The following is a 13025-nucleotide window of genomic DNA, read 5'->3' as shown; positions in this document are numbered from 1 at the left end:
TAACCAAATATTGTGTCTCCATCTTTTGCTTTTGCTTCGTCATGGTGCTGCTTGATGGACGAGAATCTAAACATGTAAAGAGCTAACCTTTCACACAATATGATATGTAATGCATAATTGCAGCCCCATATGCTGGACTTTCACATAAGGCTTTTACGAGGTGATTATAGCTGCAATGAGAACCTGGCAGATCAAACATGTCAGTTATATTCAAGTGCAAACAGAAGTGGCAAATGAATCGGGCTTCCTCTCCTCTTACAGCTTGGCTGCCAGCCTTTGATGACTTTCACAACGTTCTCATGATCTCCATCATGTCAGCTATTAACGTGATTTAGCTGCGCTTACACAATGAGTCAGCGACACAACCGGCGAGCTGTCAAGCGCGGGGTTGTGACACGGATAAAAGCTTTACTCCTCAGCACTAAATTGTTCTGAGAATCACTCTGTCTTTGCGTCTCACTGAGAGTACGTCTCTGCCTATTTCTGGAGTGTTCTGCTGCTTTGGCCCAGTGAACGAAAATGCACAAGAAAGAGGGAAAATTTAATGGCTCCCTTTCAGAAAATCAGAGAGCCAGGGCTATATTTGGACAGCATGAGATGGAGACAGCCCAGGGGTCTTGACGATTGGGCCATCTATGTGTTCCGTTGTGATTCTAATCAAAGTGACGAGTGCGCTGGGGTCAGCAGCGATGAGCACAGCATGGCATGGCAAAATAATGTCAGTCAGTGTGACAGCTGCACCACAATCTACAGCTCCTTCCCGACACTCACCCAGATCAACTGCTTATTGGTATAAATAATTCATCACCAAATGAGGACATTAACACTGACACTGTCGGGCCATCGCAGGATGCCTCATGACATCCCTCTTGACTGCTCTTGAAGAACGCTGATTTTATTGTGCGGATTCCACTTAGGAAAAAGGTGCATTGAATGTAAAGCAGGTGCATCTACTAAGAGGGCATTCTGACTTTGTTTCTGCATATATTGTAAACTTCTGCTCTCACTAAGTTTGGCTGTCAATCGCAGTTTCACACCTCATTGTTTAGAACCAAGGTGTGAAAGAACAATATCAGTTTTTCAAACATGACATCTGATACAATAACTGCTTAGTACTAAATCAAAACTAAGAAACTGCAGAAGAAATTAGAAATGTGGAGCTACTTTAAGAATCTCAACACATTACATGCTTTGATATTTTATTGACTTTTTTCTTCTTTCACTTATCTGTATCTCAAAGTCAGATCCTTGTGATGTTCCTGTTACATATTCACTGTGAGTGAGAGCCAAACCTTTCATATTTTTTTGCTTGTGGTATAAAGCAGTAAAGTCTTGTATAAAAGAGAGTGGAAATCTGCTACAGGAATCACAGATTTATACATGTATAAAACCACAAAAGAAAAAGATCAATGCTGCCACTAGAAGTGAAGAGTTATTGTAGGAGTTTCCTTAATAAGGTCAACTACCTGGGTCAGTGGCTGACATAATGGCCCCAAACAGGAGGTAGTCGGTGAGGAAGAATTCTCCATCTGCTGCTTGGCCAATCAGTCTGGTGAAGCCGTACATGCAAGCCCTGGGATTGAGGACAAACAGACAGGAGGAAACACAGTGAAGTCATCAGGGAGTGCCAGCCAGACCAGGCCTATCAGTCATCCCCCTAAACACAGCAGGGCTTCCCCCAGAGTAGTCTGGGTAATGAGGCCAGACGCTACCAGCAGGTGAGTTGATCCATTTCCAGGCAGCGGCCGCTTCGTACAAGCGGACACATGAAGCTGCGCCGGGTAGCATTTAATTTAACCGCATTTATGTGACCGGGCGTATATGACTTGACAGGAACCTTCCTTCAATCCTGCAGCATCTTGGATAGCTGTATCCACACCTATCCATCCATCTTCACCCCTTCGTCATTTTTATGACACTATTATACGCACATGGACATAATAAAGCGGCACAAGAACTGTGAGTGTGTGTCTCTGTGTGTGTGCGTGCACAGAATCGCCCGAAAGACTAAAAACCACTTTGTGAAGGGCAATGTGACAGAAATAAAACAGAGGCATTATTTTTATCAGCTCCGGAGCCAGGCACTAAAATAAATCTAAAATCTAACTGTCCCAGAATGCACCACTGTATTGTCTCCTTTACAGAAAAAAAAAAAAACACTGTACACTCTGAGACAAAAAAAAACTTGATAAAATGTCTATTCAGCAGGCAACACTGCAGTGAAGCTCCTGAGAGGTAACTAATGTATGTTAAGCACTAATCCCGTTAGTGTGAAGTATCCCATAATAATCAGTATGCCAGCGTGTCCTCTAGGGAACCTCTCTGTCCATTGGCATAAATCTGTTGCCATGGCAACGGCACACACGACCTGCCCCCGCGGGCAGGATTTAAAGCGTTGCCCTCAGGACACGCAACTAAGCAGTCTGATTCATGGATCTTAGAGGGAGACTCGGAGTTGGCTGATGATGTGCATTGTGTGTGTGCACGAGACAGACCTGGAGACAGAAAAAGCGAGCACGACACAGGCAGATACAGACAGAAAGAGGATGTACTTCGTCAGTTGAGTCCGTACGGTTCCTTCACCCTCATGACTCACTGTCTTTTCCTTAAAGGATGTGACAAACTTACTAGCAAGCTGCAGGATTGGCCCAATCTGACGCCTTTGCGTCAAAAACATTACACATGACCCAACATGTCAAAACCTGCTCTGCTTCCCACAGGAACTGGGAGTGTTTGACAAATGGTCTTCCACGGGAAAGACTAATAAATGGAACAAAGGAGGAGAGGAAGCGAGGGAAGACAATATATTTAACCCTGTTTATTAGCAGGTTGGAAAAGCCCACCAATTCCAGCTAATATCTTTACTGTGTGACCTTTAACCTTGAATGAAATTGAAAATAAAATAATTAGAGTGGAGATAATGTATAATTAGGAGGATTATCAACTGGAGTAGCAGCTTTCAGACCCTCAGGATACAAAAGAAACACTGACATTTTTTAATTGCTTTGGGTTGAGAAATGGCTTCTCATAAAATGATTTCATAAAACTAAGGACTGGTTGGTTTTTCTGATCACAGAAGATCCTGAAGTTAAAGAAGGAAATCATCAAAGTTAGACTTACAAGGTCTTCATACAGTCTGGTGTGCTGCATATTAGTGACTCAGGAATAACTGGTGTATAATTTCCTCCAAAGTCTGAGAGTGCCATCTAGCTTTGTTGTGCCTGAACAGCAACACATCAGTATCATAGCTCTCTCCCAGGCCTGTACTACATACTGTATATGTTCAAGTTCAATTCATTAAAGAGCTCACAGAGATATTCTGATTTATCACAATTAGAAAAGCACATGTGTAATTAATGTCCTTAATGATCCAATTGAATTCTATATTATATAGCACCAATTCACAACATATGCTATCTCATGGCATTTAACAGTCAAGACAAGACAAATTTCAATTTTAATCGTGACTCTGTTGCATATCAGTCATTTCCAGGATTCCAGCATAATGAACACTGGCACACTGCAAAAGCTTACTTACTGAGACACTTACACCGCACTAATTCATGCCATTAGTTACACCTGTGCTTTTCCTGCAACTAAGCAAATCTGTGCAAATGCACAAATGACACTCACAGGTGCAAAACCATGCACTTAACTGCACATGTGATGGGACAGAGCAGGAAAAATCCTTGCAAACAGATAGGCTACATCTTAGGAAGAAAACATTTTGCATTTGGTTTGCAAGGAACACATATTGTACACTTATCTCAGTACATTTCTGAATGTACAAACTGCACAATACAGTGGTGCATTTCTTTAGGCTGACATTATTTACTTATGCTCACTGAAAATGAGTGCAATTCTAAATCAGCATTACTGAAGCCTGAACATATGAAACAAAACAACACAGATTGGAAAAATCAATATAGCACTGTACTGGCGACCTGTCTAGGGAGGGACAGACTCCAGCCCCCGACAACCCTACAGAGGACAAAGCCGTGTATAGATAATGGATGGCTGGATGGAATACAGCCCTGTCACATTTTTTGCTACTAATAATACGACAGAATTTCCTAAACATTGAAATTCAGCACCAAAATGTATTCATGGGCAAAATGTTTATTGTTTTTCTTTTCTTGTTGTTGCATGATTTAGATTTTTTCATACTGTTAGACTTCACCAATAATTATTATATACCTGTCATCATAGGAAAAGTGAGAACATATGAGCATGTGCACTAAATGCATGGATTGAAATGTGATACAGAAGAAAAATCATTATCATTATATTTAATTACAGATCGCATTCACGCTCGGCAAGCAAACATTCGGCCAATCAGATGGCGCCCTGGTTACATGGGCCACGCAATCACACCATTTAGCAACTCTGATGAAGCCTCAGCTACTCTCAGATTAATTGGTGTCCATTTAGTGGCAACTGGGTGGTTAAGAGCTGTGTAAGCATATGAAAATGATAGGAGAAATTATTTTAAAATGAGGCTGGGTAAATGAAACTTTATTTCTTGAAATGTTTTATTTAAAACAATGTTCTGTTTTATTGGCTGGGTATTCAAGCGAGATTTGTTCAATAAAAGCATATTTGAAATTATTTATTCAGTGGGTATATTTGAGTCGATGTTTGAGGTCTACGTCAGCAGTGTATCGATTAAGTCTGAAAGGGAACTGTAGAGCTAATATGCACACTTTAATATGTGTTTAAGTAATTGAAAGACTAATTAATGTTATTGCATATCGCTGAATTTGAGTTTAGCACATAGACTTGTCAACACAACAATCTGATTCTTTTAGAAAGGGTAATGTGCAAGATTTTGGCCATAAATGTAACATTAATATAACAGCAAACAATTATCTATTATGGAAAGATATAGTGCTTTTGGCATCTCTAGCATAGACTGAAATTACTCCTTCTCTTTGTATTGTAATCGAAGCTTCTCTGTTTTGTATTTTAGCAGCTGCTGTCGTTGCATGTGCATGTGAGTCTCTCCTGTTGAAACTTTTGGCATTTACTGTGCATAATCACACCCAGAATGACATCGTACAATACACTACAAAGTGAAAGTGCGGCGTAGTGTTTCGTCATTTCCCCCTCAAAGTGAAGAATTTAAATAAACGGCAGTATTTCATTTAAATGTTTTTTGTTCCATGTAATTGTTTCCATCATGTATGTGCAGTCAGTTCATTTCAGCTCAGTGTGAGAGTCTCTATTGTTGTTTCAAGGCTCTCTCCTGCTCGTCATTGACCACCTCAGTGTGTCTGTTTTCACACATTGTTCACTCCAGTCCAACCAATTGAAGAAACAGACACATAGAGAACGGAACAGACAAGAGTGGAGAAAAGAAGTGACGGGTAAAGATTGTTTGAGCCGACAACAGCAGGTTAGGGCCATGTATTTTACAACGGTAGCATGGATTAATGGTTGTGTCTGGATTATTTTTTGGCTTTAATGTACATAAACTTTCCGGTTGCAAATGAAAGTCAATGAAGGTGGGAGGTCTGGCTTATGTGCCGGTTTGTTTTGGTCTAAGATGCTGGTGTTTTAGCGACGCCTAGTGTTTCCGAATGTTGCACTCTACAAACTTTAACGTCAGACACTGAATAGGTGTCTCACTATGTGAACTGTAATGATGCGTAACCAAAGATTTTATTGTGCAGACATGCTGTATTTTGTGAATAAATTAGAAAGATGTCAACAAATCAAACCAAAAATGCTTACACTATTGTCAGTAAATTGTCCCAGATTCTGTACTGTGGTTCTGAAAACCAGCTACGTCAGCTATTCTCTTCCCTTTGGACTACCTGACTTCTGTGTTTTATTGCATTTGTGCTGTGTTCATTTGTGTGAGCAAATAATACTCACCCTATGCACATGCAGCTGATTATGGTACCCAAAAAAGCGTAGGTTAGAACAGATCCCAGGTTCTCAATGAATCGTTTCTAGGATGTCAATGAGAAGGAGCTCCAATTAGTAACACCCACAAATAAGCAATGCACCATTTTACAACACAGTAACTTTAAATTCAGGTGACAGCCAGTACAATACACCACATGATAGTGCTTTTCCACACTGTTAGAGCACTCATACAAAGGGAGTAGTCCTTAGATAAGATCTTTTCCCCTTGTGGAAGGCATGTCAGGACAGCAGTCTCACCTGATTAAGGGTGTAAGCTCCATGGAATATGATGGGTGGCAGGAACAGATTGAAAAGGACCTCCGGATCAAAGGTCTCCTGTAAAAGACAGAGCTGTTGTGTTGGTGACTGACAGGGCTCCGTAGGGAGCAAGAGGACTCCGTTTACTGAATGTGACTGACTGACAGAAAGATTACACACACGTCGTTCGTTTTAGCAGCCCTGTTTTGGCAGACAGGCACCAGTTTAGTTTCTCACTGATTCCCAATGTCACAATAGTCTCCAGGTGCCAAGATAATACTCTGTCCTCTCTTCAAAAGAGAAAAAACATTACAGCATGTTGCTTTTTTCAGGTAAAATAGGAAATGTGAGACTCCAGTCTAAGAAATCCACATTCATACTTGTGCTTTGTCAATTTTTCCCACCCATGAACACTGAATTTTACGATGGGTGCACCAAAAAGTAATTTACGAATGCTTAAATAATTTGTTATAGTCAGGAAAATGCTATCAACTGCTCTCAAAACAAACTTTAAACTCTCAGCCTGTCAACTATTTTGCATTACATCACCATAAAGCCCTCAGCCGTCTGATGATATTGATGAGATAATTACTGTGTTCGGCATTAGCATGCTCTCCAAGTGTCCCGCCTCAGACTTGAGGTGATTAAAGCAAAACAAAATACAGAATGAGGAGTCTAAATGGTTTTGTGGGTCTTCACTGCAAATGCTCCCAGAATTAACGAGAAAAAATAAGTACCGGTGTTATATTCACACAGATAACAGATGAATTGGCATTAAACTAAATCCAAGCCGCTAATCACAAAAATCTACATTACCTCCAACACAAATGCTAACTATTGCAAGGCACTTCTCTACATTCCGTGTTCTTTCTCTGTCTGTTTTTTCATCCCAGCCAGTGTGATGCAATGCAAGTCACTTAGAAAGGTAGCCTTTCATGTCCTTCATCCTTGAATCCTTTTTATGTCCATTGTGGGTACATTCTGAGGATCAAACGGCAGCGATATTCAATTCAGATCAAAAATAATGCTGCCTTTTCCAGATTCCTACATCCCACAAGGTCTCCTTACATTGCTTAAAAAATATAATTCCAGTTCAATTAAATTTCACTCCAAAGGATGAGATTTGGAGATGACGCTTGCTGGAACATTGCTGTGGTCACAGGCCTTTAGAAACAACCTAGATTTGACTTTTAAGAAAGAACAGATGAAGGGTTGAAGCAGCCTGAAGCGCTGGTTGGACAAAAACAGGCCTGTCTCTGTAAATGCTCTATTTCCACAACACTGGATTTCGGTTGAACATTTACCAGAGTGCATGGGCGAATACGTGGAAGATTGCATTTTTTTTTAAATGATCTTTTCGAACACTGGAAAGCCCCCTATAGAGACTGAAGAGCCAAGTGCTTTCTCATTAATTCACAGTTGAAGTGGTTGCTAGAGCTACAAATTGCTCCTATCTATCTGCTACTATAACCCGCCTCAATATAAATTACTTTTTTTGGTGTGTGTGGCTGCAATTACCCTCATCGCACAATATGCTTTTTTTTAATCTATGCAGACTATGTATGACAAATACAAAAGTGCATAACAGAGACTGTAATCAATAAATTATGCATCTGCTGGTGGTTTTATTCTAAGGGCCACCTGCACCACAGAGTCTAGGATGGAGGTGTGTTGTATACACTAATTGCCTCTTCAGCTGAGCAGCACTAAATTTAATCAGACCACAAACTTTAATGCCCTACTCCCCAGTGGCACATAATGGACTCGGTAATGCAATGAAATCCTTATCTCTCCCTGCTAGGTCCCCATATGTATCAGGGTTAATGGCGTGAAGGCTGCACAGAACAGTCTGACCGATGTAATGGCCTTTGTGGTAGCCTCTGCTGGCTTGCTAATGAGACCCCCGCATTCAAAAGGGGCCAAAGAGTCCAAGCCATTAGCGAAGAACTACACTTGGCCTGGATGATTTGCAGGGTTCAAGGTTCACCAACTCCCTTTCTCTTGGGTTGAAATATTGCTCGGAGACGGAAAAATACAGTTTCAAATGCACCCATTCCAGATTCTCTCATGCTCATTGGAGACAGCTGAAAGCCCGGCTCGTCGTTTGGTTTCTTTGATATGACAAATCTCTCTGATCGCACCGCAAAGAACATGAAAGCAAGCTGGGAAACAGCAATAAAACTAATGACAACTGAAGGTCCAGCTCAAGGCTTAGCTAGGATCTTCTACTTAGCGGTGATATTAGAGTCACTGACTAATTCCTTTTTTAACAAATAATTACTGACTGTGATTAGTTTGCAACCCTTTGGCTTACGGTCTAGTTAAAAACATCACTTCAGTTGCAGCTTCGTGACAAAAAAAAATATGAATCTACCGCATTTTACCATAATGTTTAAAAATCCTCATCTGTTGAAGCTCTAAGTAGCCTTTTAAAACCCCAAAACTGCATTCCAATTAAAAGTGATAATACAGTAGGAGAAAACAGATGATCGTCAGTCTGTTAAGTGTAATAATAGTTTGGAGCAAACTGCTATTTGTGTCTGCGGTGCTCAGAAATACAACGGGTTACTTCTGTTCGCACTCTCAGTGTCATCAGCAGCAGTGAAGCACATTACCACAGATGTTATATGCATTGTACATTTAATGCTTTGGTGTAATATATACCATGTCACAGACCCTTCAACTGTGTCATAGATGGTGGATATTCACACCCATTATTGTATTCTGGGTCACGGGTTGAGGTGTTCATGTCTACTGAAGTAGAAAAAAAGCTGCAATACTTGTTGAGATACCTACTATCTCACATCTCTCCTGCCGTGCAGTAATTTTGGCATCACGTGCAGGAGTGTCTCATTATGAGAGTACTGCATCCAAACTCTGAAAATGTCTTCAGAGGACCACTTCAAGAGAAAACAAATTGGATTTTCTAATGGTATTCACGCAATTTATGTTTGTATTTGTTGGCAGAGATGTGCTTTTCACAAAATCGTAAAATAAATGTTTTTGTTGCCCATTGATTAGTCCCTCTGTGTTGCTTTATCCGTTCTACTCGAGCAGAATCTGTAAATAGTCTTTTAAATTTAATTTCCCCTCGTCCGCAGAGCACACCTGAAGTTGTAATCTCCCCTATTTGTTCCCTAATACAACCCTAATACGGGTTAAATTGCTCTCTTGCCTTCCCTCTCTTTTCAACCACCACTATCTTGCTTTTATAATAACAAACAAACCATCCAAGTAATTTAGAGGAAACCCAATAACTAAGAACTATTAGAGGATCTGTTGATGTAAATACCCAGCATGCACAGGGGACAAAATATAGATGTGATCAAAGGCAGGGCAATAAAGAAAAAAAGTTATTTCAGACAAAATAAAATAATATCATGGAAAAAGAGCATTCTGTCTGCTGCTGTTTGTTTTCAGATGTTCCTACTGCACTGTTGATTACGCAGCTTTTTAAAGCGAGTGTTTTATTAGGACGGGTTGTTTCATTTTTCACTAGTGTCACAACCTGCAGAGCTTATCCACATAAAAGATGAGTATTTTTGCTGCGTATATTCCAGCGAAGGTTAAACTGAATTGCCATAGTTACCGCATGAGGGGCTGAGATCAGTGGGCATCTTTGGTTGGATTTTCCAACATGTCTGTAGCAGTGCCCATGTGATGTTGTGTTGACCATCAGGATGTGAGGCGTGTTGTTCAGACCGCGACAGGTGCACATGTTCTCTACGTTCTCCATATGCTCGCTTTGGCCAAACCACAACCATTTCACAGTTAAACCCAGAAGGATACCTGCAGAGGATTGCAAACAAAAAGAGCAGCTGTTACTAAAAGCATAGTAATTCTCTAATAGCTGACATTTGAAACAGAAAATCATGCAGCGCACTTTAAAAAAAAACGCTTCAGCTCAGATTGAATCAGTCATTTTGAGTTAGGAAAGCTTTGATTGTGTGTAGACACAGGAGGGGGCACGAAATCCTGAACTCAAGGTGAAAAAAATCAAGTGATCAAACCAATTTCTTGAAGCTACATCAACTTGAATTTAGCTTTAAAGCTAACGCAAAAATTGGAGTTTAAATTACACACAACATTGAGTTGATGCAATTACCAACATTAGTATGTTAACCAAACCGATCAGCAGGCATCACGCAACTTAAAAAGTTGATCTAAATCAGCAAGTTTAATTTTACATCTCGCATCCATACGTTTATTTAAGTAGGTGGGAATAGGCTCCTTGAATATTTTTTAGAGCGTTCTTGCAGCAATCTTATAGATTACACTCAACAAACTGGGTGCGCAAATGTGCCACATATGGGGAATGTATACATACTACATGTTGTGACCAAACATTATTGGAAGAGCAAACCTTTAACTATACTGCATGCATCAAATACACTGCTTGTTTGTGACACTTTAATAACATATCTGGATCTACCAGGCATCCTATTTGTTGCAATGGTTGCCCAAATTGAAAGTCAGATGCTATTTATCACCATCAAGCAAAACAAAAACCCTCTTTGACAAAATATTAATTCAACAACAGTCATGAAAAAAATGTGTCCATTCTGATTTAGCTGAGAATATCATAACCTTGAGCGAGACTACAGCAATTTGACAGTGGTTTTTGTGCTATGGGTAAATAAGTCTAAACTGTGCTCTCAGACTTTTTGGAAGATATGGTCCTGTTTCATCAGTATGAAGGCCTAGTGTTGTGAATGACTTTGATTTTTTTTTTTTTTTGTAACATTCTGACACATTGCTTAAACTGTGCCTCCAGGAAGTGCTATTGAATGACGGCTTCCTTTCTCTACACTGCGAATAAACAGGCTGAGGCTACTTACCATAAAGCATTGCAGCTCCAGCTTCATTTATGAGTCTGTATTTGAACTGTTTCAACTTCCACACGCTGAGCATAGTGAGAAGAGCCAAACTAAGTGCAGCGAGCACCAGTAACGCTGTATCGTCCTGCTTGTGTTTAACAGAGGCCGACATCTTCAAAGCCAGGTCAAACTTTTCGGAAAGAAACTGACTCAACTCTGCCGCAGCAACATCCGCATCAGCAGCGGTGCAGAGCCCGCGATGCCTTCAGGAACGCTTGGAAATCTGCCATTTCTTTTCCACATCTGTAAATTAACTGCGTCAGTCCGTGCCATTTCAGATTTTATTATTATTGTTGGTGTAGTACTCCACATGATGTGCTTCAATAAACATAATATTGTTTCATGATGTGTGCTGAATTGCCTCTGTGCTGTATTCAGTTCAAGTACATGTAGCAAAATAGGCCTCTTTTGTTGTTAAATTGCAACAGGAAGACAACATGGAAGAAAATAGCAACGTTGCACATATACAGACAATGTAGAAACATATGCACACCAGTTTGTGGTCCTAAAATGCCAAAATAGCAAAATAATGGAACTTTAGTTTGCCATTCTTGCCCCACATCAGTTCTGCTGATGTTAGAGGCCTCAAAGGTTGGTGACATGTCAACCAAAGACTGCATTTTTAGTAGGAAAGGTGGATACATATAAATATTTTCACTTAAAACTTTCTGTGTTCCCAGTGGCAGTTTCGTTTGAAAACGTCCCCCCTCCTTTTTAAGGGCAAATAATTAAAAAATGTGGTTTCTGCTGGAGCCATTCATCTGTTTGGTCCAACTGGAAACAATTTTGTCTGTGTTCTCACCAAATTTCGTGGTATTGGTAATTACCACTGCATTGTGCTGTGTGATAAAACTGCACCTTTCAGAGTGGCCTTTTATTGTGGGCAGTCTAAGGCACACCTGTGCACTAATCATGGTGTCTAATCAGCATCTTGATATGGTACACCTGTGAGGTGGGATGGATTATCTCAGCAAAGGAGAAGTGCTCGCTATCACAGATTTAGACAGATTTGTGAACAATATTTGAGAGAAATGGTGATATTGTGTATGTGGAAAAAGTTTTACATCTTTGAGTTCATCTCATAAAAAATGGGAGCAAATACAAAAGTGTTGCGTTTATATTTTTGTTGAGTGTACATCTTCTCAGCTAAGATGATTTTAAAAAATTAAAATGTGTGTGGAGAAAAAAATGGAATTCTTAAAACTGAACAAAAATGCTTTTTAAAACTTTGCTGTTGACCCACATGAACAAATTTATGAAGAGCAAAATCAGAGACAAAGCAGCAATATATATCCTATATTCTGTATGAACTGACAAGGTCTGACCCTGCTATCTACATTTTGCCCCACCTATGGGAATAAAATAAATAAATAAATAAATGTTTTTTTTTTTAACTTTAGAGATCAGAAAATACAAAGCTGTTTTTCCACATTATACAGTACAACACATATGTGTTGGCATGTTACAAATGAAATGCAAGTGCTGTAAAACAGAAATGCAATGTCTAATTAGCATAGTCTTAAAAAGCAGAATTACAGCCTGTTTGATGTATAAAAAGCAAGATAAATCACATTTAGCGACTTCAGTCAATCAATCATTGAGGCTTTGTTTGCATAGCACTTTTCACACAAATGAAATGTAACACAGTGACCCACAGAATAAAAGAAATAATAACAAAAAACAATAAAAACAATACTCCACCCCCACATCCACCCACTAGTGAACATTATCTTCCAAATAAAGGACTTAATGAAACAGGGACTGCACAACTGAGGAAACTCTGTAATGAATAAATGAATTTAATTAATCTAATTCTTCTGCTGATGTAGCCTAGTTTCGTCCTAATTTCCTTTATATTTGTAAACATTTGAAAATAGCACACATTGTGCTGTGTCATCCTCTTATCTCCCAGCAGATGGCAGAGAATACAAACTAATGCAGCTTTAAAGCTCCTCAGAGCCTGTGAGAGGCCGGGACATT

The 13025-nt window shown here is 39.8% G+C and overlaps 1 protein-coding gene across 1 annotated transcript in view; it reads right to left on the bottom strand.

Moving 5' to 3' along the window:
• LOC110960175 (sodium/hydrogen exchanger 9-like) overlaps positions 1 to 11185 on the bottom strand; it is a 70818-nt gene extending 59633 nt beyond the window's left edge. Inside the window, exons 1-5 of the mRNA XM_051940384.1 lie at positions 11007 to 11185; positions 9758 to 9957; positions 6169 to 6246; positions 5878 to 5954; positions 1467 to 1573 (exon numbers count right to left, since the gene is read on the bottom strand). Of these exons, the coding sequence (XP_051796344.1) occupies positions 1467 to 1573; positions 5878 to 5954; positions 6169 to 6246; positions 9758 to 9957; positions 11007 to 11157 (613 nt within the window). The 5' untranslated portion in view covers positions 11158 to 11185. The remainder of the gene's footprint in view (positions 1 to 1466; positions 1574 to 5877; positions 5955 to 6168; positions 6247 to 9757; positions 9958 to 11006) is intronic.
• Positions 11186 to 13025: the final 1840 nt, after the last annotated feature.

The sequence above is a fragment of the Acanthochromis polyacanthus genome, chromosome 20 (assembly GCF_021347895.1).
Source record: "Acanthochromis polyacanthus isolate Apoly-LR-REF ecotype Palm Island chromosome 20, KAUST_Apoly_ChrSc, whole genome shotgun sequence".
NCBI lineage: Eukaryota > Metazoa > Chordata > Actinopteri > Pomacentridae > Acanthochromis > Acanthochromis polyacanthus.
The sequence above is the reverse complement of the archived record's forward strand: the minus strand, read 5'-3'. Positions and strand labels throughout refer to the sequence as shown.